The 27,714-nt window shown below is 45.8% G+C and overlaps 1 protein-coding gene across 3 annotated transcripts in view; it reads right to left on the bottom strand.

The window, feature by feature from the left end:
• Positions 1-1,718: 1,718 nt before the first annotated feature.
• SPOP (speckle type BTB/POZ protein) overlaps positions 1,719-27,714 on the bottom strand; it is a 63,965-nt gene continuing 37,969 nt past the window's right edge. For all 3 annotated transcript variants that reach the window (XM_073572829.1, XM_073572827.1, XM_073572828.1), the window contains exons 8-11: positions 10,691-10,746; positions 7,738-7,860; positions 3,187-3,329; positions 1,719-2,863 (exon numbers count right to left, since the gene is read on the bottom strand). In XM_073572829.1, coding sequence (XP_073428930.1) covers positions 2,719-2,863; positions 3,187-3,329; positions 7,738-7,860; positions 10,691-10,746 — 467 coding nt within the window. In that variant the 3' untranslated portion in view covers positions 1,719-2,718. The remainder of the gene's footprint in view (positions 2,864-3,186; positions 3,330-7,737; positions 7,861-10,690; positions 10,747-27,714) is intronic.

Genomic DNA, 27,714 nt, shown 5'->3' with positions numbered 1-27,714 from the left:
ATTAAATTCCATGTATAGATTACATTGAGCTCTAAACTCCGTCTAGTGGTCGCTGCAGGCAGATTGAAGTTTTTCATTAAAACGGACATTGTACTTTCACATAACTTCCCCTGATTTGACATATGTGATAAATAGATTAGACAAGCAATTAATTTAAAAATGTGGTTGTTTTATCCCCCCTCAAAAAAAAAAAAAAAAAAAAAAAAAAAAAAAAAAAAAAAAGATGAATCCTAAGTGCTAGCCCCTAAGAGTTTCCCTAGGTATCTAACTTGCCCTCAACTTTGTGTTGTCAAGAATAAGCCCGCTCTGGTAGCAAAGAGCTTGTGACATAATACAAAGGAAGCGGTTTTTGTCTGTCTGCATAAAGACGCAAGAAAGAAGAGTGCCATCAGTTCAACACAAGCAAGTCACTGTACAATAGCCGATGCAGTGCATGCTGGGAAGTGAGGCAAAAGAAGTTCCAGCACCTATAGTGCAGGCAGAATGTTGAAAAAGGACTGCCACCCACCCAGAAAGAGTGGATAGAAAATTACTGAGGATTATAATCAAGACAATTCTTGGGATATAGTAGACTGGTATGTACGCTTTAACTCTTATGACTGTTAAGGATTTGGAGCTCTGTACTAGAAAATCTAAGCACTGGCCCCTATGAAGATGTATTAAGAACCTGACACACAGAATTTTAGACTGTGAAGAATATTGTAGAAAAAAAGTGAACAAACAAAAAACGATTCACAGTTGTACAAAATAAAATAAAAAAAAAAATATGGCTGTTTTCTTCCATATGCAAACCTGTCCTTGGGTTGGGTCTGGATTGGCAGCTTGTATCCATTGACGTAAAGGAATCTGTAAGTTTGTGACTGCAGGCAGGTATGTTTTATTCTGAAATGCTCCAGCATATAAGAGAAAACATAGGTTGCAGAGCCGAACTGGGACTATAAGTCAAGATGAGACTAGTCCAATATCATTCCCACCAGGCTTCTGCTCACACCACCGAGTGTGATTGACAGGTCTCTCATCTGTGTACAGAGACCTGTCAATCACGTGGAGTAGGGTGGGAAGAAGCCTGCTGGGGCCGTACGACACTCATCTTGCCTCTCCAAACTAGGTTTTCAATGAAACGCTGGAGAGTTTCATAGGGCTAATCTACCGAGCTGTAATCACACAGGGAGGCTCCGATTCATGATGCCTGTGATTTGGGCAGCATGAATCAAGTGTCAGGGTCCCTTTCTCTACAATACCAATAAGCAAGTAGGGGACGGTTGTGGTGCTTGTTCTTGGAAATAAGAAGCTATGTTTTCCTAACCCTGAACAGCCCCTTTAAGTTAAAATCTCATTGCCAGGACAGAAAAATATGTATGGAGATATTCCTACATTGCCGTCACCTGTGTTCAGTGAAAACACGGGTATTACATACCTGGTAAATTGTTTTTTCATGAGACATGACGGCACCCTTATATCGTGGTGCCATCATGGATGATGGAAAAAGTGAGATCTTCATTCTCAATTTCTCCCCTTCAAGGTGGAAAGGTTTTGCAGCTGTAAGCAACCGCTCTACTCCCAAGATGCCAGCTACGTAACCGCGTGAACGCAGCTTCACAGGACGGCATATTCTTTGCGCATGATAAAGAACGGACCACTTCTGAAGACAAGCCCCCCTCCCCGTGTGCCCCATAGTGAGATTAGCCTAATGACAGGCATATTTAATTCCACAGTACTCTCGGAAGATGGAATGCGTTTAAAGGACAGTGATGCACAATACAAAATAGGAATTATTTATGGTGTCCAAAAACAAAAATCTCTACTGGCTTTGAAGCATCAGTGGCTGAGCCTCACAACGTAACATAGAAGCTCCTGCAGGTACGAGAAGGCGAGGACAAGGTCAAATCAAAGTAGGTAACATCACAGTCATGTCAAACAGTCTGTGGTTCCGATTGCTGGATCCAGCACCTCAATGCCAGACACACCCTGATAAAGGCTGAGGTACATCCCGAGGGCCTGTCTTGGTCTAAATTTATCTCACCAACCATTAGTTAAAAATGCATATATAGTACCCCATCATTCAATGATATTTATAGATGAAGTTACAGGACCTGATCAAATTAATATTCCTGGGGTAGTTGAAAATTAATGAAATGAGACACCCCCCCCCCCCCCCCCGAGACTGTATCCAGCAAACTCACCGAAGACTGAACGGTCAATGATAACGAACTTGGAAAATGCAAGTTTATAGTGAGGAGATTGCTCTAATCTTATGGAACGGTATTAAAAGCAAAATTAAAAAGCTTTTTAAAAAAAAAAAAATAAAAAAAAAAAAAAGTTTAGCCCCTGCACTGTTCGGGAAAAACAAAAATTTGGGGTTGGAGGGCAGCTGTGGAAAGCTTGCAGTCTCAGCCCTTGAACGTCTACTCCAAAAGTCCTCCATGGAGATTGGAAACTTCTCTCCGCCCCTATAAATTAAGGTAAAGGTCCAGCAGGGAAATACCCACAGGGAGGACAAGTCTATTATTCTCCCTGCTCCTCACAGGATATGGGAGACAGAAGGCTCAGTCTGGCCATGTGGCAAAGGAGCGTAGGGTGGCAACACACACAATGTCGGGGAGGTAAAGATAGAAACCTCCTCTCTCACCCTCTCCCCCACCAGTGTCTCTCATGCGATGTGGAAGAGGAGAGAGCGGCTCCAGATCAAGAGTGGATTATCTGTACAAGCACTCGACTTTAGGATTGCTTCAGACGCTTGCGAGGAGGGCCCAGGAAAGGGCACTGAGCCGAGGCCAAGGAACGGTATGCTTCTGCAACAAGGTGTGGATGAGAGACCACCATAGACTTCCATCCTGACGTTTCCATGACATCAGACGCATGGCTGCAGGGGAAGAGAAGAAGAGGAACATGATGCAGATGGCTTAGGGTAGAGTCACAAGCTCTTAGAAAGTACAAAGGTCCATTGGGTTTGTAGGTCGAAGCACGGCTTTAAATTCTGTCTAGTCATAAATGAGAACATTGTGGCTTCCTGCAGCCACCACTAGAGGGAGCTTATGCAATATAGTCAGCGATAAGTGCCCCCTAGTGGTGGTCACAGGAAGACAACAGTTTGATGACAGGAGCTCTCTAAATGGGCAATAATATAATAATCTCGATTACTAATGATGGAAAAATATGTACAAATGACAAGATAAAATCACTTACTAGTTGATAAAGTCCACGGCCTGAGTCTTAAGCTGGTCTGCACTGTGCAAGTCAGCCAAGATCAGAATCTCTGCGGCGTTCTCCACTGACAGGTTGCTGCACAAAGCCTCCTCGCACATCACCTTCAGACGTTCCAGGGCATACTGTGGACAGGAGCAACAATCTGCTTAGTCTCCGGCAGCATGGCAAGGGTTAAAGAGAATGCCAACTTCTTAGAATCTTTAGGGTTTTTTATTTTTAAAGGCAAACATCAGGACCAAATTATTTCTTAAGTATCATCTCCGGTGGCGTTCATTTCCACATCGGGAGGAGATTGGTGCCGATGACACGACATTGACCTGCGCCTGCCACAATGTGTGCATGACTGGCAGATACCAGGCACTTGTCGGATTCATTACAACATGTCACGTACACTATACCTGCTGGCCATGCATGCGTCATGGCAGACACTTGCCAACAGAAGTAGCCAACGCAATGCTGTCAGCACCGATTTCCTCCCAAAGTGCAAATGAGTGGAGTGGGGGAAACATTTTAATATATCTTCAGTGACCTTTCTGCACAGCTCTATACATCTTATGTTGATGTTCCTGGTATTGTAACTTAGTCCAGATCAAGGGGATAAAGTGAGCTGTAGTACCAGACTCAGCCACTACTGAACATACGGCACTATGTCTGGTTAGCAATGAAGTCACCACAGCACTGTTGCCCCTCCGATCAGCTGATCTGTGAGGGCGGCAGAAGTTGGCCTCCCACCAATCAAATATTACTGTCCTATTCTAAGGATGGGTCATCATAAATATTAAGCCAGTTTCCCCAAGTCAGTGAAACACAGATCATGCTCCTATCGGAAGACCTGGCTGTCTGGTCTACAGACCTGAACTATCTACATCATACAGTATGTCTACGAGGCAGTTGGCTCACCCAAAAATCAAGCCGGGTTTCCCAATCCAAGCATGAACCTGGGGAAATGGCTTTAAACTCTCAGAAAATCCTGTTAACTGTCAGAAGCAATAAGCAGAACTTGCTCTAACAACCCCATGTCTGCAGTTGGACTTACAAGGAAAATTACGACTTTCCCAATCACAGAATTATATACAGAAATTACTATACAGGCAATCGCCTCACATATTAGCGTGGATTTGCCACATATTACAGGATGACCCCATTTCAGGCCTAGGATTGAAGAACCTGAGACAGCAGAAGGTGCAGCGACGCAGCGTCCATTCCTCCGGAGCTGGGCTTCACACATTTCCAGCTGATGAGCAGCAGAAAAACACTCGTCTTGTTCAATTTCCCCGCTGTCTGGTCGTATATATAACTACTTTACAGCGTTTACGCCGCATCCCAGCGGCTTTATACAGACGGCTGGAAGTCTTCTCCTCAAAGAGCTGCAATTACTACAACTTTGTTGCATTATTGACACGGCCGCTAAATCCACCTGTAGCTGAAACATTCTCCTGTGCAATCCCCTCCTCTTATTTATAACCCGGTGGCATCAAAGACCGAACGTCTCTCCCTCTATTATCCCTGTGCTCCCAAATCAATCAGCGACTCCCTAAGTGAGGTACAATCGCAGATGGGGGTCAGGTGTGCCTGTATAGTGTGACCAACGGCAAGCCGGAGGTTATTGAATAGTCTCTGACCAGCTGACCGTTCAATTAAGTCATAAATGGAAGCTCATAGACCCCCAACATAATCCACTGCCTAGAAGTCGCTCAGACTCATGGAGACCACCCTCTACAGCATAAATTTACCCTAAGAGTATACAGACACAGGATTTGCATATATTAAATGAGATTCAACAAATGAAAAAAAAAAATAGTCAAAAGGAGAAATTTACTAAAGCTGGGGCAAAATAATGGAGCACTTGGTTACGGGAACCAATCAGATTCCAGCTCTCATAGTTCAGAAGTCTAATTAAGAATGAAAGAAGCTATCTGATTGGTTGCTATGTGCAACAGCCACACTTTACAGCACTTTAAAGAGCTTGTCCACTATTCTTAGGAAAGGTCATCAATGTCTGATCGATGGGTGTGCCACACACGGCACCACCGCCGTCCGGAACTGCTCAGTTATGGAGCTGCACAGTTCGCCTGTGTTGACGGAATAAGGGCCGCGGCCGGGTAGTCCACATCTGCCCCCTATTCAAATCAATAGGAGGCAAATGTGCAGTGCCTGGCCGCTTTAGAGTAGACAGAGCTGGGCTGCGCAGCTCCGTAACTGAGCAGTTCCGGCCGACACCAAAGTCCATCAGATAGTATGGATTGAACATGTCAAATTCAATCATGCAGCACATGTCCCCCAAACATGTTTCACCGATGGATCGGCATCATGAGGGAATGGGACATTAGCATGAAAGACATGTCGTCTAACCACAAGAAAGTGGTGCTAAGCAGAGAATATAGCGTGAGGCTGAGCAGTTGGAAGTGTACGGTCTTGCCCCAATGTACTTCTGGACACAAACATACAGGAGTACAAAACGTGTTAAGAGCATTGCTTTGGGGTCATAACTTGCTGATCTTTTAATGGTTTGGAGGTGGGCAAGTTTCTGGCATGTCCCTTTATTGGCCTATTCTTACCTTAGACCATTAGATTGGTGGGTGTTTGACTCCTGGCACACCCTGTAAATCACTTGATTAAAGGGGCCAGCGATCCAGGGAGCACCACATCCCCTTTATTTGTTTACCAGAACAGCGCTATACATTTGGCAGTGGCTGAACCTAGTACTGCAGCTTTCTATGGCTCAGTCCTACTCAAATATACAGAAAGCACAGGGCTGTGCCTGCTCAGAAAGGCTTCAATCATTGATCGTCAGGGACACAAGGAGATAGACATTCACGGATTGATATTAATGGCCTATCCTGAGGACAGGCTGTGCATACTCAAGTGCTGGAATCCCCCTTTAATAAATCTCCCCGGTGCATTATGGGTATAGAAGTGGATAGCCTGCTGTAATCAGCCCAGCTCTGCTGCCTTAGCTTTCACAGACTCAATAAATGAGAGGTCTATGTAGCAAATCAAACAATAACGCAGTGTCAGATATCACCAGATATGCCCCTGAGACTGGCAGAGAAGCGAGCCCGGCTGTCTGTTATTCCTGACTGGCGAGATTGTGAAGGATTACGAGCAGGGAGAGGATGAGGAACTTTTCTTCTGCTGTAGTTATAAAATGTTTACAAGGAGATGATTCAGAAGACGAAAGGAAATAAAAAAATACCCCTGTACTGCACCTTGTGGCTGAACTGGGGAAGATTTGTGCTAGGAGGATTCAGGCCTCTTCTGGGCCAGGAGTTAATCATTTGATTGAATTGAAAACCAGTAAAAAACAGTAAAGCTGGGACAATGTGACCCTGAACTGTGCTGAGGTTCTGCTCTATGGGGAGTTCTCATCAAAACACTGAGATTTGGATGAGCACCATTCAATAGCACAATACTGCAGGTAAATAAATGGGCTGTCTCCCTCCCAATATCAGACCGGCGGTCTACATATGGGCTGTTCTCACGGCACAAGCTACTAGAGACGGGTTCCAAAAGTGGCACAAGCCCCTGTTGCCCCCCAGTACTCCTGCACAGGTTTAGATGAGCTCTAATGCCATAGTAACAGCCAGGGTGCCATCATTTCTATGTGTATCTCATAGATAAGTCAGTACTAACCATCAAAACGAAAAGCAACCATAAGAGAGTCAGTGCGGCTCTTATTGTAAAATGCCAAGTAACATTTTCACCCCTTCCCCAATGCACTGCACAATGCTATCTAGGATGCTCCAATACACAGTGCACCCAAGTGCATAGCGTCATTCAGGGTGTCCCGACAGATAGAGGTGCTCCTTAATGCACTGGCACCATCCAGGGTAACTCACCCTTCAAGCACAGGCATCATCCAGCATGCTATCCCTATGCACAGCTGTCATCTAGCATACTCCCCAATAAACACGTCATCTAGGACCTCCCATTTACAGGCACAATCCAAGGTGTCCTGATCCATGAACAGGTGCCAACGTCTCATTTGGAGATGCCCCTCCTGGATGACTCCCAGCGTATAGGCACTCTTCCTCATACATGGTGCCATTCAGTGTGCCCTCCCATAGTACCTCTCCTGAATGCTAGCCTCCAAGTTTCCTCCACTGTTTCTTATGCAAGGCCCCATCCAGGATGCCCAACCTCCATACAGAGGTTCCCCTCCATACCATGCATTGGAGCCAACCAGGGTACCCCCTCACAGGTGCCATCCATAGTGCCCCTCCGTATGTACAGGTGTCACTCTCCTTGTTGCTTCCTTGTGTCGAGGTCCTATGCCCCTCCTGGGCATCCAAACTGCCCTCGCGAAACACAGGTGCCCTCCACACCATGGATTGGTGCCAACCATGGTATGCTCTGGGCACAGCTCCATCTCAGGTATTCTCCTAACCGGAGACCTTCTTTCACCTGAAGGTATGAGAATACCTTTATCTCCTTGCCTTTGGTTCCTGGTGTACAGAATACTCTCAGTCCTGATCATGATTGATAATTAGTCCTCATTAATAAATCAGTTAGTGCCGGTGATAATCATACCTTGTCTGCAGCAGCCAGAAGATCATCAGCCATCTTGTCAAGGTTGGATGCCTTCCCGGTGTATATAAAACACATCATTTCCTTGAAGACATCTGGCTCCACATCTTTAATCTCCACACGATTCTAAGTTTGAAAAACACATAGTAAATGTTCCAAATCTTATTCGTGTCGGATCATCCCTCATCGCTCCACGTCATCATCAGTCCAAGTGGGTACAAACTCTACCGTATATCAACATAATAGACCGAAACGGAGAAACCTACAGTGCTTGCCCAGTATAAATTACACCGGGCCGGCAGCACACAGCTGTCAGACTGCCCGTTTATACAGGATAATGGCCGGGCCAAATTAACACCACTAATCCCCTATTAAAGGGGCATTAAGCCTCATTCATGGAGCTACTAATAGCAATTACTTGTATGTGTATTTATCACACACACTTACACATTTCTGGATGCCCAGTCAAAGATTACTGAAGGCCAATCATTCCCTCAGCAGTACAATCCGGCAGGTAACAGGGAGCAATCACTTACATGCATACTGCACAGAAAGTAAAAAGCCAATTCCATGAAATTCAAGTCATGGCATTGGGGGCGGCACATCAGGTTACATATCACATAATGGAATTGCAGAGTTTTTATTGGCATCATTGAACTTTTCAGTTAGTGCGAGGGGGGCAGCATATGACAACCTGTTATAATGGCAGATTAACAGCAGCAGCAGATCAGAGGCAAGGAGACCCCCCCATTAGTTATATATTGTGCAATTGGCCATCCTGCAGCCCCAAAATATATTATAAGTCATCAGTTATATGTAGGGAAAAATATGACAAATCCTTAAAGCACCACTCTGGCGATGTGTTTTATTTCACCCCCGGAGTGGTATAACATATCTTTGCCCTAATCATATACCTACCATCAAACCAAGACAAAAAATGTCAAAATGTAACAAACCTTTATTATAACCAATTATACACAAAAGCAAAAATACATTAAAAAAAAAACCACATGAAAGTAAAAATCTGGCAGATATATTTCCATATGTCTGGAACTTGGAGGCAAATATTTAATAATCAACAGTACACAAAGACTTGATTTTATACACAATATTATTATAACAAGTCTTGGAAACCTATCAAACCCCCTGCAATAATACTCAGTCAAATAGAAAAAAGCCTATACCAACCATGCGCCATTGTGAGTCTGACCACACTGCCCAGTACCCCGACGCACGTTGCATAGGCAGCTTCGACCCCTATAGGCTTTTTTCTATTTGACTGATATGAGTGTTATTGCAGGGGGTTTGATAGGTTTCTATTGGTCTAAATGGCAATATAATCGGTTAGTTCTGGCTCTAGCACTTTCTATGATATAAGACTTGTTATAATAATATTGTATATATAAGACATAAAATCAAGTCATTGTGTACTGTTGATTATTACTTATATTCCTATGTCTCCACGTTCCAGACATATGGAAATATAATTATGCTAACTACCATTTTGTCCACAGTGCCCAATTTTTCCTTTTATGTGGGTTTTATGTTTTGTTTTATGGGTTTTTGCATTTTTTGTATAATTGATTGTTTATAATAAAGTACAAGACAGTAAAAATGACAATATTTATCAAAACTTTATGTGATTTGGTGGTAGATATACAATTATGTATTGGTGTTTTTGGTACCTCCAACACTAATAAAATTTAGTCTTAATTTATTATGGGCTTATTTTTCCAGTTTTTGGTGGTTACAATGCCTTTTCCCTGCCTATAGTAATATATTTACCAACCGTCATCTTCAGCTGTTCGCGGCACTGCTTCGGTCCCGTTACGCCATCTTGTGACAGCAGCTCCTGACTGACCAGAAGCCAGAGGTAATGGTCACAAGCTCTCAAAATAAGTCTACAAGAGCCTTATTGAGGCGTCATTCTCACTCTCATACACTTCCATTGAGTTGTGCCTCCGGCTCACCCAGCAAACACCGAAGCGATCCCGAAGTTCACAAGTAGTAGAAGACGACCGGAGCAGCATCAAGAACAGCAGAAGAGGGTGGCTGGTAAGTACATTAGTAGGGGCAGGGAACCAACATTACTGATACCACTCTGGGGGTGAAATTAAAAGACAAAAAAAAACACAGAGTGGTGCTTTAAAATAAAGCAATAAAAAATACACTGTTGAGTGTGCAAAAAAATAAGTAAGGCCAAAACTTAGAAATGAAAGTTCTGTTACAATGAGATTTATGGGGTTAATTTAGCACAGTGGTGAATAACAGTACTGCAGGCCAGCGTAAGCAGCAGACTGTAATCTTTCTTCCTCTCCTAAAAAGGCTGACTTCTTCATTGGAAAAAAAAAAAAAAGCCCCACAAGAAAACTATAAAACATGATATTTTCACTGCTTCATTCTACACCCTAAATAAGCTTCAGGCAAACTTTTTTTGTGGCCTGGAGAGATAGCTATGATTCCATGGCACAAGTTTATAGGAACACAGCCTATAACTTCTCCGATGAAAAATAACAACAAATTTACTGGCCAAGTTTATGAGAACACAGCCTATAACTTCAGTGAGCAACGGTAATAACAAATCCACTTGACAAGTATACAAGAAAAATCTTAAGCCCCTAATGACCAGGTTTGAAAGTGCCTTAAAGGGGATGTCCAAGCGTGGGGAAGTGCTATAGGAGCATTGGCGGGGTGCTAATGCTTCTATTCAAAGCATAAAACTCATTAAGAGCTATGTAGCCAGCAAAATCGAAGACAGAAGCAGTTATAAACCGCCGTTATTTCCTCCCCAGGGTCCCTGGCTGTATCTTACAGCCAGGGACCGGACTTGCGTATGCTTGATTGCAGTAGCATTAACCCCGAGTGTTGCGGGGTTAAAGCACACGACCACGGACTGTAAATTTATGGCGGCTGGTCGTTATAAGGTTAAGCAAACCTTAAAAGGACAATACCTTACCTTCTTACTTTCTTCCATCTCATGCTCAAACATTGCGCTGAACACTGGAGACCGGGCTAGAGGAGGGGAAAAAAAAAAAAAAAAGTAAAGAGAAAAATATATAAAATGATCCTGGGCTCATCATCATCCATTACACATTCAATGCACTGACTAAGCTAATTACCATAGGTGCAGTTCTACTTGGCCAAGCATGTCTGTGTATATCTATATTAAGAAAACAGAAGGCTGATGCTATGCCCGAAGCCAAATTGATGATTCTTATTAGTTGCCCGTGTGAAGCCAGACTGAGGATATTCAATGGCTGCGATCCAAGGCAGCTGAATTATTGGTTCCCTCATTTGGAAGCGGCAGCTATAATCAGATAGCTGGCTACTAGCTTTTTCATCCACACCCACTTCAGCAGTACGCCGACTTTATGAGTTTGCTTTCTGCATCATACAAATAAAAAGTTGAAGGATGAATGATTTTCATCTGCTGTAAATTTAAAGGGGACCGGTTGCCAGGTTAAAAGTGGACAGATCTTCCTGTTAGCTTCTTCCGGCTGCTCTCCTGAGTATTCAGCTTTTGTTATTTTTTAAATCCGAAATAGGTTTCCAGAGATATGAGTCTTTCTTATTAGCTCAAATTGTCAATGGTCTTTGGTGAGAGGGCGTGGCTTACAGAAGAATTATGCAGAGCAGCCTATAGACACGCCCCTGTGAGACACACCCCCTAGTAAAAGGCCAGAAAAACGATTGCCAAAGAAGGAAGCCCATATCTCTGCAACCGTATGGGGGATTTAGATAAAAAAAAATACTGAGAGTTGCAGGGACAATAAGGAGCAAAAACTGTTCATATTCCACCGATGACAGGTCTTCCTTAAAAAGGACCCACATATATAAATGCGCAGTCATCAGAATGACAAGACACTGTACCAGTATGGAATAAACCACTGACCTATTAATTGTCTCTGGTACTGCAAGAAATAGAGTACAGTGCTCGGCTTTCTCCTGCAATCCAATAGGCAATGGTGGCCACCACCTCATTCTGATGGCATTTCACAACCGGGATTGGTGGGGGTCCCAGCAATAAGGGCCCCAAAGATCAGCCAGCTATCACCTATCCCCACAGGAGAGATTGCAGAGTTTACGCCACCATTTTAATAGGTTTTAGTAGTCCTTTCACCCTGTAAAAAAGCGAAGATCTCCACATCAGCATTGGGCACAGAGTAGTGATGAGTGAACATGCTTGGATAAGGTGTTATCAGAGCATGCTTGCGTCCTATCCGAGTGGCTTCGGCACGTTCAAATAATATGTTCGAGTTCTCGCGCCTGCATGTCTCGCGCCTGTTCAACAGCAAACAGACAATCCCTGCATATGTTGCGGCTGTCGAACAGCTGCAAATTATGCAGCCGTGAGGGCTCGAACATATTAATCAAGCACCCCCAAGATACTCTATTAACACCAGAGCATGGTCTGATAAGACGATATCCCAGCACGTTCGCTGATCACTAGTCATCAGATAATGACCTATTGTTTATATAAGGTTTATGTGCCACATGTATCTTTTTTTAGCAATTTTTTTTTTATTTCAATCTTTATTTAAAAGAAAAAAAAATTGGCAATCTTGCAAATTTTGCGAGGCTACTGGTGCTATTTTTGGACTCATGCTTATTCTCCCCATGTTTAAGCGGGTTTCTTCTAGGTCAGTGATGTCATACTCAAATACACAGAAGATCAAAAGTAAAAGCTTGGAAAAAGTTGAGGCCCAAACTTGATATTTATTGAAAAAATATCTTTCATAACTTTCTCAATTTTTTTTTCTTTAAAAGGGGAAGTCCCAAAAAGTACATTTCAATTAATAGATCTTAACATTATATTATTTCAATATTTTATTCTATATAAGAGCAGTAAAAAAGCATATGGCTCAATGGCTTGATTATGGTGCTTGAATCTCTAGGTTCAAGCACCATATTGTAATCCGATTTCTTATATTTATAGTGCTTTGAAGAAAGCACTATCATGTAATCCGAACGCTGCTAACTTATTCTTATTATTATTCAGTTGATTTCCGCAATTAATGTGGCCCGAACCGCTACACGCACAGACTCCGTTGAGGTGTCATTTCGAAGCCAGCGTCCACGACTAGTGTGCCAAGTACTTTTCGTGTCGATCGGATTTGTAGTTTTTGCGCAATTTGCGTTTGAAATTTTTTTTTCCGTCATTGGAATGAATTGTCTCAATGCATTTCAATGGGAAAATTTTGCCATAGAGAAAACATGCCCTTAGGCGATTCAAAAGGCAGTTAAGCTCATTGATATGCGCAGGCAGACCCAGTTACTATGCCAGTGCCTACTAACTATACATGACCTCTCCAGGACAGAGTTTCTGCCAGATAATATCAGCTCTTATAGCGAAACTCACAGCACAAATGCAAATCTAGCAACATCACATGACGCATGTCCCTGAGAGAGAATATGCGCCAAAATGGATTTAGAAGCCCAGTGCGCCAAACTGGCTCTTAAAGGGCCGACGCACAAAAATGAGTCTTAAAGGGCCGGCACGCCAAATAGAAAGCTGAGAGACCCCAGGCTCCAAATCGGACCCAGAGTGGCCCCGGCCACAAAATCGGACCCCCCTGAGGGGCCCCGGCCACAAAATCAGACCCTGAGGGGCCCCGGCCACAAAATCGGACCCTGAGGGGCCCCGGCCACAAAATCGGACCCTGAGGGGCCCCGGCCACAAAATTGGAGCCTGAGGGGCCCCGGCCACAAAATTGGAGCCTGAGGGGCCCCACCCACAAAATCAGACCCCGAGGGGCCACACCCACAAAATCAGACCCTGAGGGATCCCGGCCACCGAATCGGATCCTGAGGGGCCCCACCCACCAAATCAGACCCTGAGGCCAAAGTGGCCCCTGAGAGGCACCCACACAGTTAAAACGGATCCCGAGTTAAAAGTCTTGCAGGGGCAGCAGGCAAGTCTCTCTTAAAGGGGCAGCCCGGGCACCATTTCAAAGCACTATCTGTACTTCCATCAGGAAATACACATCTAGTTTATTATTATTCTACTTCTTCTTCGCCGCGTTTTCTGCAATTAATGCGGCCCGAACCGCTAGGTGCAGAGACCCCGTTCAGGTGGCGTTTCGAAGCCCTTGGTGGGGACAGGTGTGCTATGCATTTTTGGAGTCAATCCAATTTGTAGGTTTTTTTTTTAATTGCATTTTAAGCAAAAATTTTCCCATAGGAATTAATGGCGACCTTTCCATGACCCCCAAATGACATGGATTGAAGCCACAGCGCAAGTGCAGTGACCTTACAAAGATGGCAGCTATGCAAATGCAGCTTCCAAAAAAGACCCGTATTAGCTAATAGAAGCTGACAGATCGCTGATTCAAGGTCTTCAAGGCGCAGCGTGGCAATGGCTTCTGAAAAGCCCTACCCAGTGATGGCTAACCTTGGCACTCCAGCTGTTGTAAAACTACAACTCCCAGCATGCCCTTGCAACCTGCAGCAGTTGAGGCAGCAGTTGAGGCATGCTGGGAGTTGTAGTTCTCCAACAGCTGAAGTGCCAAGGTTCGCCATCACTGCAGTCGGACGCCAAAGTGGCTTTAGAAGCCCAGTGTGCCAAAGTGGCCCCTGAGGGGCTGGAGCGCCAAAGTGGCCCCCGAGGCAAAGTGGCAGCATGTGTCAACATGGCTAAAGTGGCTACCAAGTGGCTACCGAGGTGCAGAATGTGCCAAAGTGGCTACCAAGTGGCCAAAGTGGCTACTGAGGTGCCTAATGTGCCAATTCGGCTATACACAACATTCATATTCTAACTTTACTTTCTTACAGTCGACACCTGATACTCTGCTGTAAAGCTGGCAGCGCTGTTCAAGCACCATGTATTTCCTTCAGGAAATGCCCATCTAGTTTAAATATGCAATAACAAAGAATGATAAAACGTGAACAATACAGATGATAAAGTATGATGCAAACAAAAGTGCCCACAAGCACAATAGCACAATATGATACCCCCACAGTGAACTCCTCCACACACACAGCATGATGACTGCACTGTGCCCCACTAATCCAATCTCCCCGACAAAGAACGGTGACCCCATCACAGTATGATTCTGCCACTGTAAACCCCACAGCCCTCAGTACAGTATAAAGGCCACAAAAAGTGCTCCATATGGAATAACGGGCCCCACATACTCCTCCATACAGTATAACAGGGCCCTGCATTGCCTTCCATTCAGTATAATGGCCTAACAAAATACTCAATACAATATAATGGCACAGTGCTCCATACAGTATAATGGACCCACATAGTGCTTCATACAGTATACAGAGGGGAAAAAAAGAATTTAGTCAGCCACCAATTGTGCAAGTTCTTCCACTTAAAAAGATTAGGGAGGCCTGTAATTGATATCATAGGTAGACCACAACTATGAGAGTCAAAATGAGAAAACAAATCCAGAGAATCACCTTGTCTGACTTGGCAAGATTTATTTTGAAATTATGGTGGAAAATAAGTATTTGGTCATTAACAAAAGTTCATCTCAATATTTTGTTATATATCCTTTGTTTTCAATGACAGAGGTCAAACGTTTTCTGTAAGTCTTCACAAGGTTGTGTGGCAGGGCTAAGGGTCGTGTAATTGATGGGAGATATGTGTCTCATAAATGGCTTATCTCCATAATGTAAGGCAGAAGTAAAGCATAACAGATATTGTTATTGTTTTTGTTTGAAGGACCTGTGGTGAGGTCACAGTCAGGTGACCAGTCAGCTGCTGGGAACGTGGGTGTGGCTACAGCCTTATAATGTGACCTGCTCCTGAACCAGGGAGCTGTGTGTGGGGAGGACTAAGCCTCCCATGTGTGCTGAGACTCCTGCTCTGAGTCTACAACTACGGACGTTGTGTTATTTTGCCTGAGCTAAAAGGCTATTTGTTTGCTGTTACGTTGCCTTGTGCGTTTATGCCGTGAATAAACTGCAAGCACTGTGGAAGAACCTGTCTCCCGCTGCACCTAAGCGAGTCACATCCCCACAATTGGTGGAGAATGCGGGCAGCGGTCCCAGCAGAGACTTGAGACAGTTGCTGCATGTCCTGGGTGAAGTTTGCAGCGGGGCAACAAGCATTGCCTGGAATCATGGAGGACCTCATGAAACACCTGGTCCAGTCCCAGGCACTGCAGCAGGAAACCAACAAGCTGTTGTTACAGCAGATCCAGCAAAGCCAGCAGGAGCAGCGGCAGCAGTTCCAGCAAACCCAGCAGGAACAACGGCAGCAGATGCAGCTTCTGGCAACCGCCATCCAGGAGGGCAGGACGAGCGCCCCAACCCCAGGTCGGGCTGATGCCACCGACGTCGAGAAGGCGGTAAGACGCGCATTACAAAAAATGACCCCTGAGGATGATGTGGAGGCCTTCCTGACGGTGTTTGAGAGGGTGGCTGAGAGGGAAAAACTTCAGCCAGAGCGGTGGGCGGAGGTACTGGCCCCTTACCTAACGGGGGAGCCCCAGAAGGCGTACTTTGACCTGACGGTACAAGATGCCAGAGAGTATCCCAAATTAAAAGCGGAAATTCTCGCCCGCTTGGGGGTAACAATGACTACCAGGGCACAGAGAGTGCATCGTTGGGCCTATCACCGGGACAAACCCCCGCGCTCCCAAATGTTTGACCTGTTGCACCTGGTCCAGAAATGGCTGCAGCCAGAGTCGGCTTCCCCGGCACAGATGGTAGAGCGAGTTGTGATGGATCGGTTTGTGCATTCTCTGCCGAGACCTCTACAGACTTGGGTTGCCCAGGGTGATCCCCAAAATGCTGATGAACTGGTTGGGCTGGTCGAGAGATACCAGGGGATGGAAGGTTCCTTGGGGAAGCAGCCCATTCCATATTGGGGGTCCCAGCAGGGGGCGGTGTCACAAAAAGGGGTGGTGCGTCCAAGGTCAAAAGGGGCGGGGGAGGCGGTGCCCAAGGTCCCCTCGGGTGTTATTTGCTGGAAGTGTCATGGGCCAGGACATATAGCGGCCCGTTGTCCCCAGACCACCGAGCAGATGGACTGCAGCATGGGACGCCGTAGTTCATACTACGCATATCCAGCTTGCAGTGTGAACTCGCTACCTAACAAGGGGCCACAAGCGTGTCCCGTGAAGGTGAACGGTCGAGCAGTAATGGCGCTTCTGGACTCCGGGAGCTTGGTGACCCTTGTGAGGGCCAGTTTTCCTCTAAACATACTCCCGGGTAAAAAGATTGGTGTTCGGTGCATACATGGCGATGCAAAGGACTACCCTATGGCTAGGGTGAAGATTGAAACGGCGCATGGCACCGAGTCGCATGAAGTTGGCGTTGTTCGAGACTTGTTGCATCCCATAATTATTGGCCGGGATTTCTGTCTGTTTTGGGATCTGTGGGGGATGGGTTCTGAGTGTGCTAGCAAGAGCAGGGAACCAATCCACCCCACTGAGGTATCGCCACCACCAGAGGCAGACGAGTTCCCTTTATGTGTCCTTGTTGGGGATGAAGAGGAAGGGTCCCCTGTACCTGACATCCCGGAGTTAGGGGTGGCCGGGGAGAATTTTGGGACTGCCCAACATAGGGACCCCACACTAAGGGAAGCCTTTAACAATGTCACCGTCATTAATGGGGTTGCACAAGAGCCGGGAGCAGACACAAGGTTTCCCCATTTTATGTTGAGTGGGGAATTGTTGTACCGGGTCACGAAAATAAGGGAGGAGGTGGCAGAGCAGTTAATAGTACCAGGCCCCTATAGACGAAAAGTGTTGGACATGGCCCATTCACACATCTTGGGGGGACACCTGGGGGTGGAAAAAACCCAGGAACGGATTGTACAGAGGTTCTATTGGCCTGGGTGTCACCGGGAAATAGTAAACTATTGCAGGTCCTGCCCGACATGTCAGTTAACTGCCCCCACATCTCATTTTCGGAACCCTCTTGTGCCACTGCCCATTATTGAGGTGCCATTTGAGAGAATTGCCATGGACTTGGTCGGTCCCTTAGTTAAATCAGCTCGGGGCCATCAGTATATATTAGTCATCCTGGACTATGCCACACGCTATCCTGAGGCCATTCCCCTGAGAAACTCCTCTGCGAAGAGTATAGCCCGTGAGCTGGTCCATGTGTTTTCCCGGACGGGTTTGCCGAAGGAGATCCTGACCGACCAGGGGACACCTTTTATGAGCAAGGTGATGAGAGAATTGTGCAGAGTCTTGCAAATTTCCCAGCTGAGGACTTCAGTGTACCATCCACAGTCAGATGGCCTTGTTGAGAGGTTTAACAAGACCCTGAAGAGCATGCTGAGAAAAGTCATAGAGGAAGATGGTAGAGACTGGGATTGTCTCTTACCGTATTTACTGTTTTCTATCCGTGAAGTTCCCCAGGCCTCCACGGGGTTCTCCCCCTTCGAGCTTCTGTACGGCCGGCATCCGCGAGGTCTCCTAGATATAGCCAAGGAAACCTGGGAAGCCGAAGTCACGCCCCACAGAAGCGTCATTGAGCATGTGGCACTGATGCAGCAGAGGGTTGCGAAGGTGATGCCCATTGTTAAAGAACATCTCCGCCAGGCACAAGAGGCTCAGGCCAGGGTCTACAACCGGTGAGGCAGTTCAATCCGGGAGACCGAGTTCTCGTGCTAATACCGACGGTGGAAAGTAAGTTCTTGGCCAAGTGGCAAGGGCCATATGAGGTGGTGGAGAAACTGGGAGACGTAAACTACAAGATCCACCAACCCGGAAGACGGAAGCCATACCAGGTTTACCATGTTAACCTTATCAAGCCGTGGCAAGATAGAGAGCCAGCGGTAACTCCGTGCTTGCTGGGCAACCTAGAAGGGGAGGTTGGAGCCGTTACCATAGCGGAGACTCTATCGAAGGCCCAGAAGCAGCAGTGCCGGGAGTTACTCCAGAAAAACCGCGACCTGTTCTCAGAGTTGCCGGGGTGCACGAAGGTGGTGGAGCACGAAATTCTGACCGAGCCACATGTGCGGGTGAACGTGAAACCATATCGTATTCCTGAGGCCCGGCGAGAGGTAATCTCCAAGGAGGTGCAGCGTATGTTGAAGCTCGGGGTCATTGAGGAATCCAAGAGCGGCTGGTCGAGCCCGATTGTCCTGGTCCCAAAACCTGATGGTGAATGGAGGTTCTGCAACGATTACCGGAAGCTGAATGAGGTCTCCAAGTTCGACGCTTATCCCATGCCACGCGTTGATGAGCTCATCGAGAGACTTGGACCTGCCAGGTACATAACCACTTTGGATCTGACCAAGGGATATTGGCAGATCCCCATGGCACAGGAAGCCAAGGAGAAGACTGCATTCTCCACACCAGACGGGTGCTTCCAGTATGTCCGGATGCCGTTTGGCCTACAGGGAGCTCCAGCAACCTTCCAGAGGGCGATGGATAGAATCCTTGCACCTCATAAGCTATACGCTGCCGCATACCTGGATGATATCGTCATCTTTACCCCGGACTGGGAGACTCACCTGGAAAAGGTCCAAGCAGTGTTTGATGCTCTAAGAGAGGCGGGGTTTACAATAAACCCGAAGAAGTGTGCCTTGGGGAGAGAAGAAGCCAAGTACCTCGGATATGTAGTGGGGCGTGGCGAGATCAAACCCCAAATCAATAAAGTGGAGGCAATTCAAACATGGCCGAGACCTCTGTCAAAGAAGCGGTTTAGAAGAGGTTTATCCCAAACTTCGCCACAATGGCTGCACCTCTAACTGATCTGCTTAAAGGGACAAAGTCAGTGATGGTCAGCTGGTCCGAAGAAGCAGAGTCAGCCTTCCAAGAAATGAAGGGAGCTCTTTGTAAGCAGCCCGTTTTGGTGGCCCCAGACTTTAAACGTGAATTTGTCCTCCAGACAGATGCCTCAGATGTCGGGGTAGGTGCAGTCCTTTCCCAAGAGATACGTGGGGAGGAGCATCCTGTTCTCTACTTGAGTAGGAAGTTGACTTCTTGTGAGAGAAATTACTCAGTTGTAGAGGAGTGTTTGGCCATAAAATGGGCAGTGGACACATTACGGTACTACCTGGTGGGACGGAAGTTTAGGTTAATATCCGACCATGCCCCACTCAGGTGGATGAGGGAAACCAAGGGCAAGAATGCTAGGGTCACCCGCTGGTTCTTAGCCCTACAAGACTTCAGTTTCCATGTAGAGCATAGGGCCGGGAAGCTACATGGTAATGCCGATGCCCTCTCCAGAATCCCTTGCCTGGTAGGTGAAAGTGCCAAGCCCCACGGCTTTAGGCAGAGGGGGGAGGTATGTGGCAGGGCTAAGGGTCGTGTAATTGATGGGAGATATGTGTCTCATAAATGGCTTATCTCCATAATGTAAGGCAGAAGTAAAGCATAACAGATATTGTTATTGTTTTTGTTTGAAGGACCTGTGGTGAGGTCACAGTCAGGTGACCAGTCAGCTGCTGGGAACGTGGGTGTGGCTACAGCCTTATAATGTGACCTGCTCCTGAACCAGGGAGCTGTGTGTGGGGAGGACTAAGCCTCCCATGTGTGCTGAGACTCCTGCTCTGAGTCTACAACTACGGACGTTGTGTTATTTTGCCTGAGCTAAAAGGCTATTTGTTTGCTGTTACGTTGCCTTGTGCGTTTATGCCGTGAATAAACTGCAAGCACTGTGGAAGAACCTGTCTCCCGCTGCACCTAAGCGAGTCACATCCCCACAGTTGGCACACACTGTGGGTGACATGTTGGCCCATTCCTCCATGCAGATCTCCTCTAGAGAGGTGATGTTTTGGGCCTGTCGCTGGGCAACACAGACTTTCAAATCCCACCAAAGGTTTTCTATGGGGTTGAGATCTGGAGACTGGCTAGGCCACTTCAGGACCTTCATATGCTTCTTACGAAGCCACTCCATTGCCCTGGCGGATCATTATCATGCTGAAAGACCCATCCACGTTTCATCTTCAATGCCCTTGGCTGATTGAAGGAGGTTTGCACTCAAAATCTCACGATACATTTCCCCATTCATTCTTTCATGTACACAGATCAGTCATCCTGGCTCCTTTGAAGAAACGGCCCCAAAGCACGATGTTGCCACCCTCATGCTTCACAGTAGGTATGGTGTTGTTTGGATGCAACTCAGGATTGTGTCTCCTCCAAACACGACAAGTTTTGTTTCTAACAAACAGTTCTACTTTGGTTTTATCAGACCATATAACATTCTCCCAATACTCTTCTGGATAATCCAACTGCTCTCTAGCAAACTTTAGACAGGCCCGACATGTACTGACTTAAGCAGGGGGACTGGCACTGCAGGATCTGAGTCCCTGGCGGCATAGTGTGTTACTGATGGTAGCCTTTGTTACGGTGGTCCCAGCTCTATGCAGGTAATTTACTAGGTCCCCCCACTTGTGGTTCTGGGATTTTCTTGTGATCATGTTGACCCCACGGGTGAGATCTTGCGTGGAGCCCCAGATCGAGGGAGATTATCAGTGGTCTTGTATGTCCTCCATTTTCTTATTATTGCTCCCACAGCTGATTTCATCACACCAAGCTGCTTGCTTAATGCAGATTCAGTCTTCCCAGCCTGGTGCAGGGCTACAGTTTTATTTCTGGTGTCCTTCGACAGTTCTTTGGACTTCACCATAGTGGAGTTTAGAGTGTGACTGTTTGAGGTTGTGGACAGGTGTCTTTTATACTGATAAGATGTTCAAACAGGTGCCATTACTACAGGTAACGAGTGGAGGACAGAGGAGCCTCTTAAAGAAGTTACAAGTCTGTGAGAGCCAGAAATCTTGCATGTTTAGGTGACCAAATACTTCATTTCCACCATAAATTTGCAAAATAAATCTTGCCAAATCAGATAAGATGATTTTCTGGATTTGGTTTCTCATTTTGACTCTCATAGTTGTGGGTCTACCTATGATGTCAATTACAGGCCTCTCTCATCTTTGTAAGTGGAAGAACTTTCACAATTGGTGGTTGACTAAATACTAACCCCCCCCCCCCCCCCATGGTAATAGCCCCATACAGTGCTTCATACAGTATAATGACCCTACACAGTGCTTCATACAGTATAATAGCCCCACACAATGCTTCATACAGTATAATGAATCTACACAGTGCTTCATACAGTATAATGGACCCATATAGTGCTCCATACAGTATAATGGACCAACATAATGCTCTATACAGCATAATAGACCCTACACAGTGTTCTATAAAGTATAATGGCCCCAACAGGACATATAGTGCACCCAAATAAGTACACAACATTGGAAAAAGAACGTGACTGTCACAAGAATCTTATAGTTCTGCTATGTGTTGGGAATCTGTATCCTGTCTTTGGTTTCTACATGAGTGCAGTGTTGTGAATTGTCTTTCTGGGCTCCCTGTTGTGAGTTCATTTTCCCTTTCACCATTGAGGTCTGATGAACTCCCTCTTCTGGTGAAGGAAGGTAGTGAGGCTGATTACCAAGCACCTGGGTATGATGATGATGACTGGGTGACGGGAATCGCTGACTGGATATAAGGCAGCCGACGCCCTTCTGCCTTGCTGGTGATCTCTCTGAGGGATTCTAGGAGACCAGTCTGATTCCTGCTCCTCAAAAGCTAAGTTTTCTGCACTGCTTTTTGCATTTGTGTTTTGTTTTGCCTTGTTTTTCTGAATTTCTGCCATTCCCTGCTGGGGTGAGTTGAATTCCTTTTTGCTCTGTCTTCAGAAAATACCCGAGTGCTGATATAGTCTTTTTGAAGCCTAGCGTCTTCAGGGCCTTTTTTCCCTATCAGCCTGTTGGCCTTGTTTTGGTTTTTGGCGGATTGCAGACAGCAGCTTTCCTATCCTGTCCTATTTAGTTAGCCTGGGCCCCATCATTTGCTCAGCCTATCTTTCTATCTGTGTGAAAGTTTTTTCATCTTGCTTCACTGTCATTATATGTTGGGGGCTGCCTATTGCTTTGGGGTCTGCTCTGGGGCAGTTTAGATTTCCCTTTCTGTCTTTAGGCTATATAGTTCTCCGGCTGTGATCGAGGGGTCTAGGGCACCGTAGGAACCCCCCACGGCTACTGCTAGTTGTTGTTGATAGGTTCAGGGGTCTGCAATCCGATAGCTGCCAACTTCTCTGGTTTTCTGGACTTAGCTAGTATTTCTGTTTTTGCCTCCTACGGTGACTCATTCATAACAGCTCCCTCTGGTGGTTACTGAAGGTAGTGGAGCTGGTCAGATTGACAGAGATGTTGCGAGTTCTCCTTCTCGGCTCCCTCTGGTGGTTACTGGAGGTAGTGGAGCTGGTCAGATTGACAGAGATGTTGCGAGTTCTCCTTCTCGGCTCCCTCTGGTGGTTACTGGAGGTAGTGGAGCTGGTCAGATTGACAGAGATGTTGCGAGTTCTCCTTCTCGGCTCCCTCTGGTGGTTACTGGAGGTAGTGGAGCTGGTCAGATTGACAGAGGCTTGCCACCTGATAATGATAATTGGAGATCTGGGGCTTCTGACTGGTGTATTTAAGACAGCCGACTTCCTTCAGTCCCTGCTGGTGATTTTCTTCCTGTGCCTTCTGAGGTCTGATGTCACCTGCTCTGTTCCTGCATGGTTCAGCTAAGTGTTCATTTGCTAATCTTTTTGTATTTGATCTGGTTTTGTCTATCTCTGCTTTGTGCGGGTCAGCTTGCTCCTGCTGGGGCTGTGCTGGATCACCGCCCATATGCTACTGCTTGTGTCAGTTTGTTCTGTCCCCTGTTATATTGGTCTCTTTTTGCTTTCAGTATATACCAGAGTGCTGATATAGTGGGGGCGAAGTCGTTTGACTTCGGTGTTTCTTTGTGCATCAGACGTGTTGGATTTTTCAGGGTTTTTGCGTGATTGCAGACAGTGTGTTTCCTTTCCTGTCCTGTCTAGTCAGTTTGGGCCCCATCATTTGCTCAGTCTATTTTTCTACCTGCCTTTGTGATTTCATCTTGTCTCACCGACAATATATGTTTGGGGGCTGTCTATTCCTTTGGGGTCTGCTCCGGGGCAGTTTAGTTTTCACCTTTCTTGCTTTAGGCTGAGTTAGTTCTACGGCTGTGCCGAGGCGTCTAGGGCATCGTAGGTACGCTCCATGACTACTGCTAGTTGTGTGGATAGGATCAGGGGTCTGCAATCCGCTTAGTTACCAACCTCTCTGGTTTTCTGGTGGCTTAGCCTGGTCCTGCTATCCTCCTCGGTGACCCATTCATAACAGTGCAGGTTTTGCAGCTCTTCACTAGAGTTGAGCAAATTTGTTCGGATTCGGTTGCCGAATCTGAATGTGCCATATTCGTGCCATATGGGTACCCTATTCGTGCCGAATGTATGTTTGATTATTGTTTCCGAACATATACGGTAATTTCTACGCCCATTGACCCTAATGACGTTCGGCTGTGTTCGATGAATATTGCAAAAACAATATTCGCTGCCGATCGTATTCGGAACAAATTCTCTCAACTCTACTCTTCACATTGCATGGATAAGTTCCTCTCAGTGTATTAGTGCATCTGAGGGCATTGAACTTCGGATCATGATGCTTTTTAAATTTGAGGTTACAGCAAAGGATGGTCTTTGAATATTGTCTTTAAAGGGAGTCTGTCACCCTATTTTTCGCCTATCAGCTGCGGCCACCCCCATCAGGGGCTTATCTACAGCATTCTGTAATGCTGTAGATAAGCCCCCGATGTAACCTGAAAGAAAAAAAGAGTTAGATTATACTCACCCGGGCGTTCGGTCCAGTCCGATGGGTGTCGCCGTCTAGTCAGGCGCCTCCCATCTTCATACAATGATGCCCTCCTCCTTGCTTCTCCCTCGGCTCCTGCACACGCGTACTTTATCTGCCCTGTTGAGGGCAGAGCAGAGTACTGCAGTGCGCAGGCGTCGGACCTCTCTGACCTTTCCCGGCACCTGCGCACTGCAGTTCTTTACACTGCCCTCAACAGGGCAGATAAAGTACGCGTGTGCAGGAGCCGAGGGAGAAGCAAGGAGGAGGACATCATCGTATGAAGATGGGAGGCGCCGGACCGCGACACCCACCGCAACCGCCCCACCTCTGGTGAGTATAATCTAACTTGTATTTCTTATCTTTCAGGTTTCATGGGGGCTTATCTACAGCATTACAGAATGATTCGCTGCGTATTCGGAACAAATTCTCTCAACTCTACTCTTCACATTGCATGGATAAGTTCCTCATGCCAGGAATCGCCCGGACACTAAGTTTTAACCCCACACATGCCCGGCGAAAATCTCTCTCTCTCCATACCTGTGTGTTGTGCAGCTGGCTCCTTTAAATGTGTCAGACGCCGTATCCGGCCACGCATATACATCCGGTGTCAGCGATTCAGCCCGGATCTGGCGGTATGAATTTTCACCGCACGGCGCCGGACTCCGAACACCAGATGTGTGAAAGTAGCCTAAAGTCACCACTCGAGGTAGACAATATGTCCGTCCGACATACCTCACATAGGACAGCTTCCACCCAAAACTCATTAAAAAGTCCATTGTCTACAGCCAGGCCCTTAGATATAATCGTATCTGTTCCGGCCCAATGAATAGGAATGAACACGTAACACATATTAAAAACACATTTTTGAATCAAGTCTACCACCCCATCTCCATTGATGATCAGATCATTAGCGCCACAAGGATCCCTAGAAGTCAATTATTTCAATACGGAGAAAAAGAGGAAAATAATTGTGTACATCAAGTGGTGACCTACAACCCACAGCTTGAGGTACCGAGAAAAACTGCTAAAAAACGTCACCATATCCAACACAAGGATGACGGGCTAAAAATAATATTTAAAGACCATCTATTGCTGTGCTACAGGCAATCTTCAAATCTAAGAAACAAGATCCGAAGTGCAGATTCCTGGGACAGTCACATGCTCTTCCAAAGAACTTAATTCTGTGCACTATATGTCCTATTGGGGGCCTCTATGTGGGAGAAACAGGACAGAAACTGAAAACAAAGATGAGGTCTCATCATCACACAATTAAAGATTGGAAAAAAAAAAAAAACACATTTACCAGTGGCCAAACATTTCTGTAGTCCAGGACACAACATAAACAATCTGAAACTTGTATTATTAAAAGATAATTTTAAATCACAAAAACATTGCAGGGTTTGGGAATAAAAACCATTAGGCCCCTTTCACACATCAGGTTTTTTGCCATCAGTCACAATCCGTCGTTTTTTTTTAAAAAAACGAATCCGGCGACTGATGCCACTGGATCTGTTTTTTTCTCATAGACTTGTATTAGTGATGGATGGCCTCACATTTCGTTCGTCGTTCACCGGATCCGTTGAAAATTTTTTGTCTGGCGGCCGAACACAACGCGCAAAGCAACGTTTTTAGTGTCCATCGAAAAATCGGTCAGCAACGGATCCGTCACTGTCCGTCGTTTGCTAGAATGAAGGCCTATGGGAGCAGGAACCTTCGTCGTCTGTCAAATGACATCGACGGATCCGTTTTTTTTTTTAACTGAGCATGCTCCTGACAGGTTAAAACAAAAGAAATTTTATATATACACACACACACACACACACACGTCATTGAAACATATTTATAGCCTTTTCTGGGGTGGCTGGGGGCAGATTTTTTTTAGCCAAAAACAATGGTCCCTCTCAAGGCTGTTAATATCTGCCCTCACTCACTAGCTTTCCCTTCCTGGCAGAGAAAATTGCGGGGGAGCCAACACAAATTTTTTCCACAATTATAGCCTTAAATTTAACCCCTAGAGTGCCAAATTTTTCCTAACACAAACTACTAAATTAATTAAACACTGACATATACAAATTGTTTTGATATGGCATGGTCCACTATATGTAAACCATGTGTCATATCACGATTTTACAGAAGACGGCAATTGATTTAGCAGCTATTATGCTACATAGAACTCTATGAAATATAAATATATATATATCTCAATCACATGTAAAATATATATATATATACATATACACATATATATATATATATATATATATATATATATATATATATATATATACACACACATATACACATATATATATATACATATACACATATATATATACATATACACATACATATACATACATACATATACACTCACTGGCCACTTTATTAGGTACACCATGCTAGTAACGGGTTGGACCACCTTTTGCCTTCAGAACTGCCTCAATTCTTCGTGGCAGAGATTCAACAAGGTGCTGGAAGCATTCCTCAGAGATTTTGGACCATATTGACATGATGGCATCACACAGTTGGCGCAGATTTGTCGGCTGCACATCCCTGATGCGAATCTCCCGTTCCACCACATCCCAAAGATGCTCTATTGGATTGAGATCTGGTGACTGAGGAGGCCATTTGAGTACAGTGAACTCATTGTCATGTTCAAGAAACCAATCTGAGATGATTCGAGCTTTATGACATGGCGCATTATCCTGCTGAAAGTAGCCATCAGATGTTGGGTACATTGTGGTCATAAAGGGATGGACATGGTCAGCAACAATACTCAGGTAGGCTGTGGCATTGCAACGATGCTCAATTGGTACCAAGGGGCCCAAAGAGTGCCAAGAAAAAATTCCCCACACCATGACACCACCACCACCAGCCTGAACCGTTGATACAAGGCAGGATGGATCCATGCTTTCATGTTGTTTACGCCAAATTCTGACCCTACCATCCGAATGTCGCAGCAGAAATCGAGACTCATCAGACCAGGCAACGTTTTTCCAATCTTCTACTGGCCAATTTCGATGAGCTTGTGCAAATTGTAGCCTCAGTTTCCTGTTCTTAGCTGAGAGGAGTGGTACTCAGTGTGGTCTTCTGCTGCTGTAGCCCATCTGCCTCAAAGTTCGACGCACTGTGCGTTCAGAGATGCTCTTCTACCTACCTTGGTTGTAACGGGGGGCAATTTGAGTCACTGTTGCCTTTCTATCAGCTCGAACCAGTCTGCCCATTCTCCTCTGACCTCTGGCATCAACAAGGCATTTCCGGCCACAGAACTGCCGCTCACTGGATTTTTTTGCTTTTTCGGACCATTCTCTGTAAACCCTAGAGATGGTTGTGCGTGAAAATCCCAGTAGATCAGC

Source organism: Dendrobates tinctorius, unplaced genomic scaffold, assembly GCF_039654945.1.
Source record: "Dendrobates tinctorius isolate UK_male_01 unplaced genomic scaffold, ASM3965494v1 ptg000032l, whole genome shotgun sequence".
Taxonomy (NCBI): Eukaryota; Metazoa; Chordata; class Amphibia; order Anura; family Dendrobatidae; genus Dendrobates; species Dendrobates tinctorius.
This window is presented reverse-complemented; position numbering and strand designations above follow the sequence as displayed.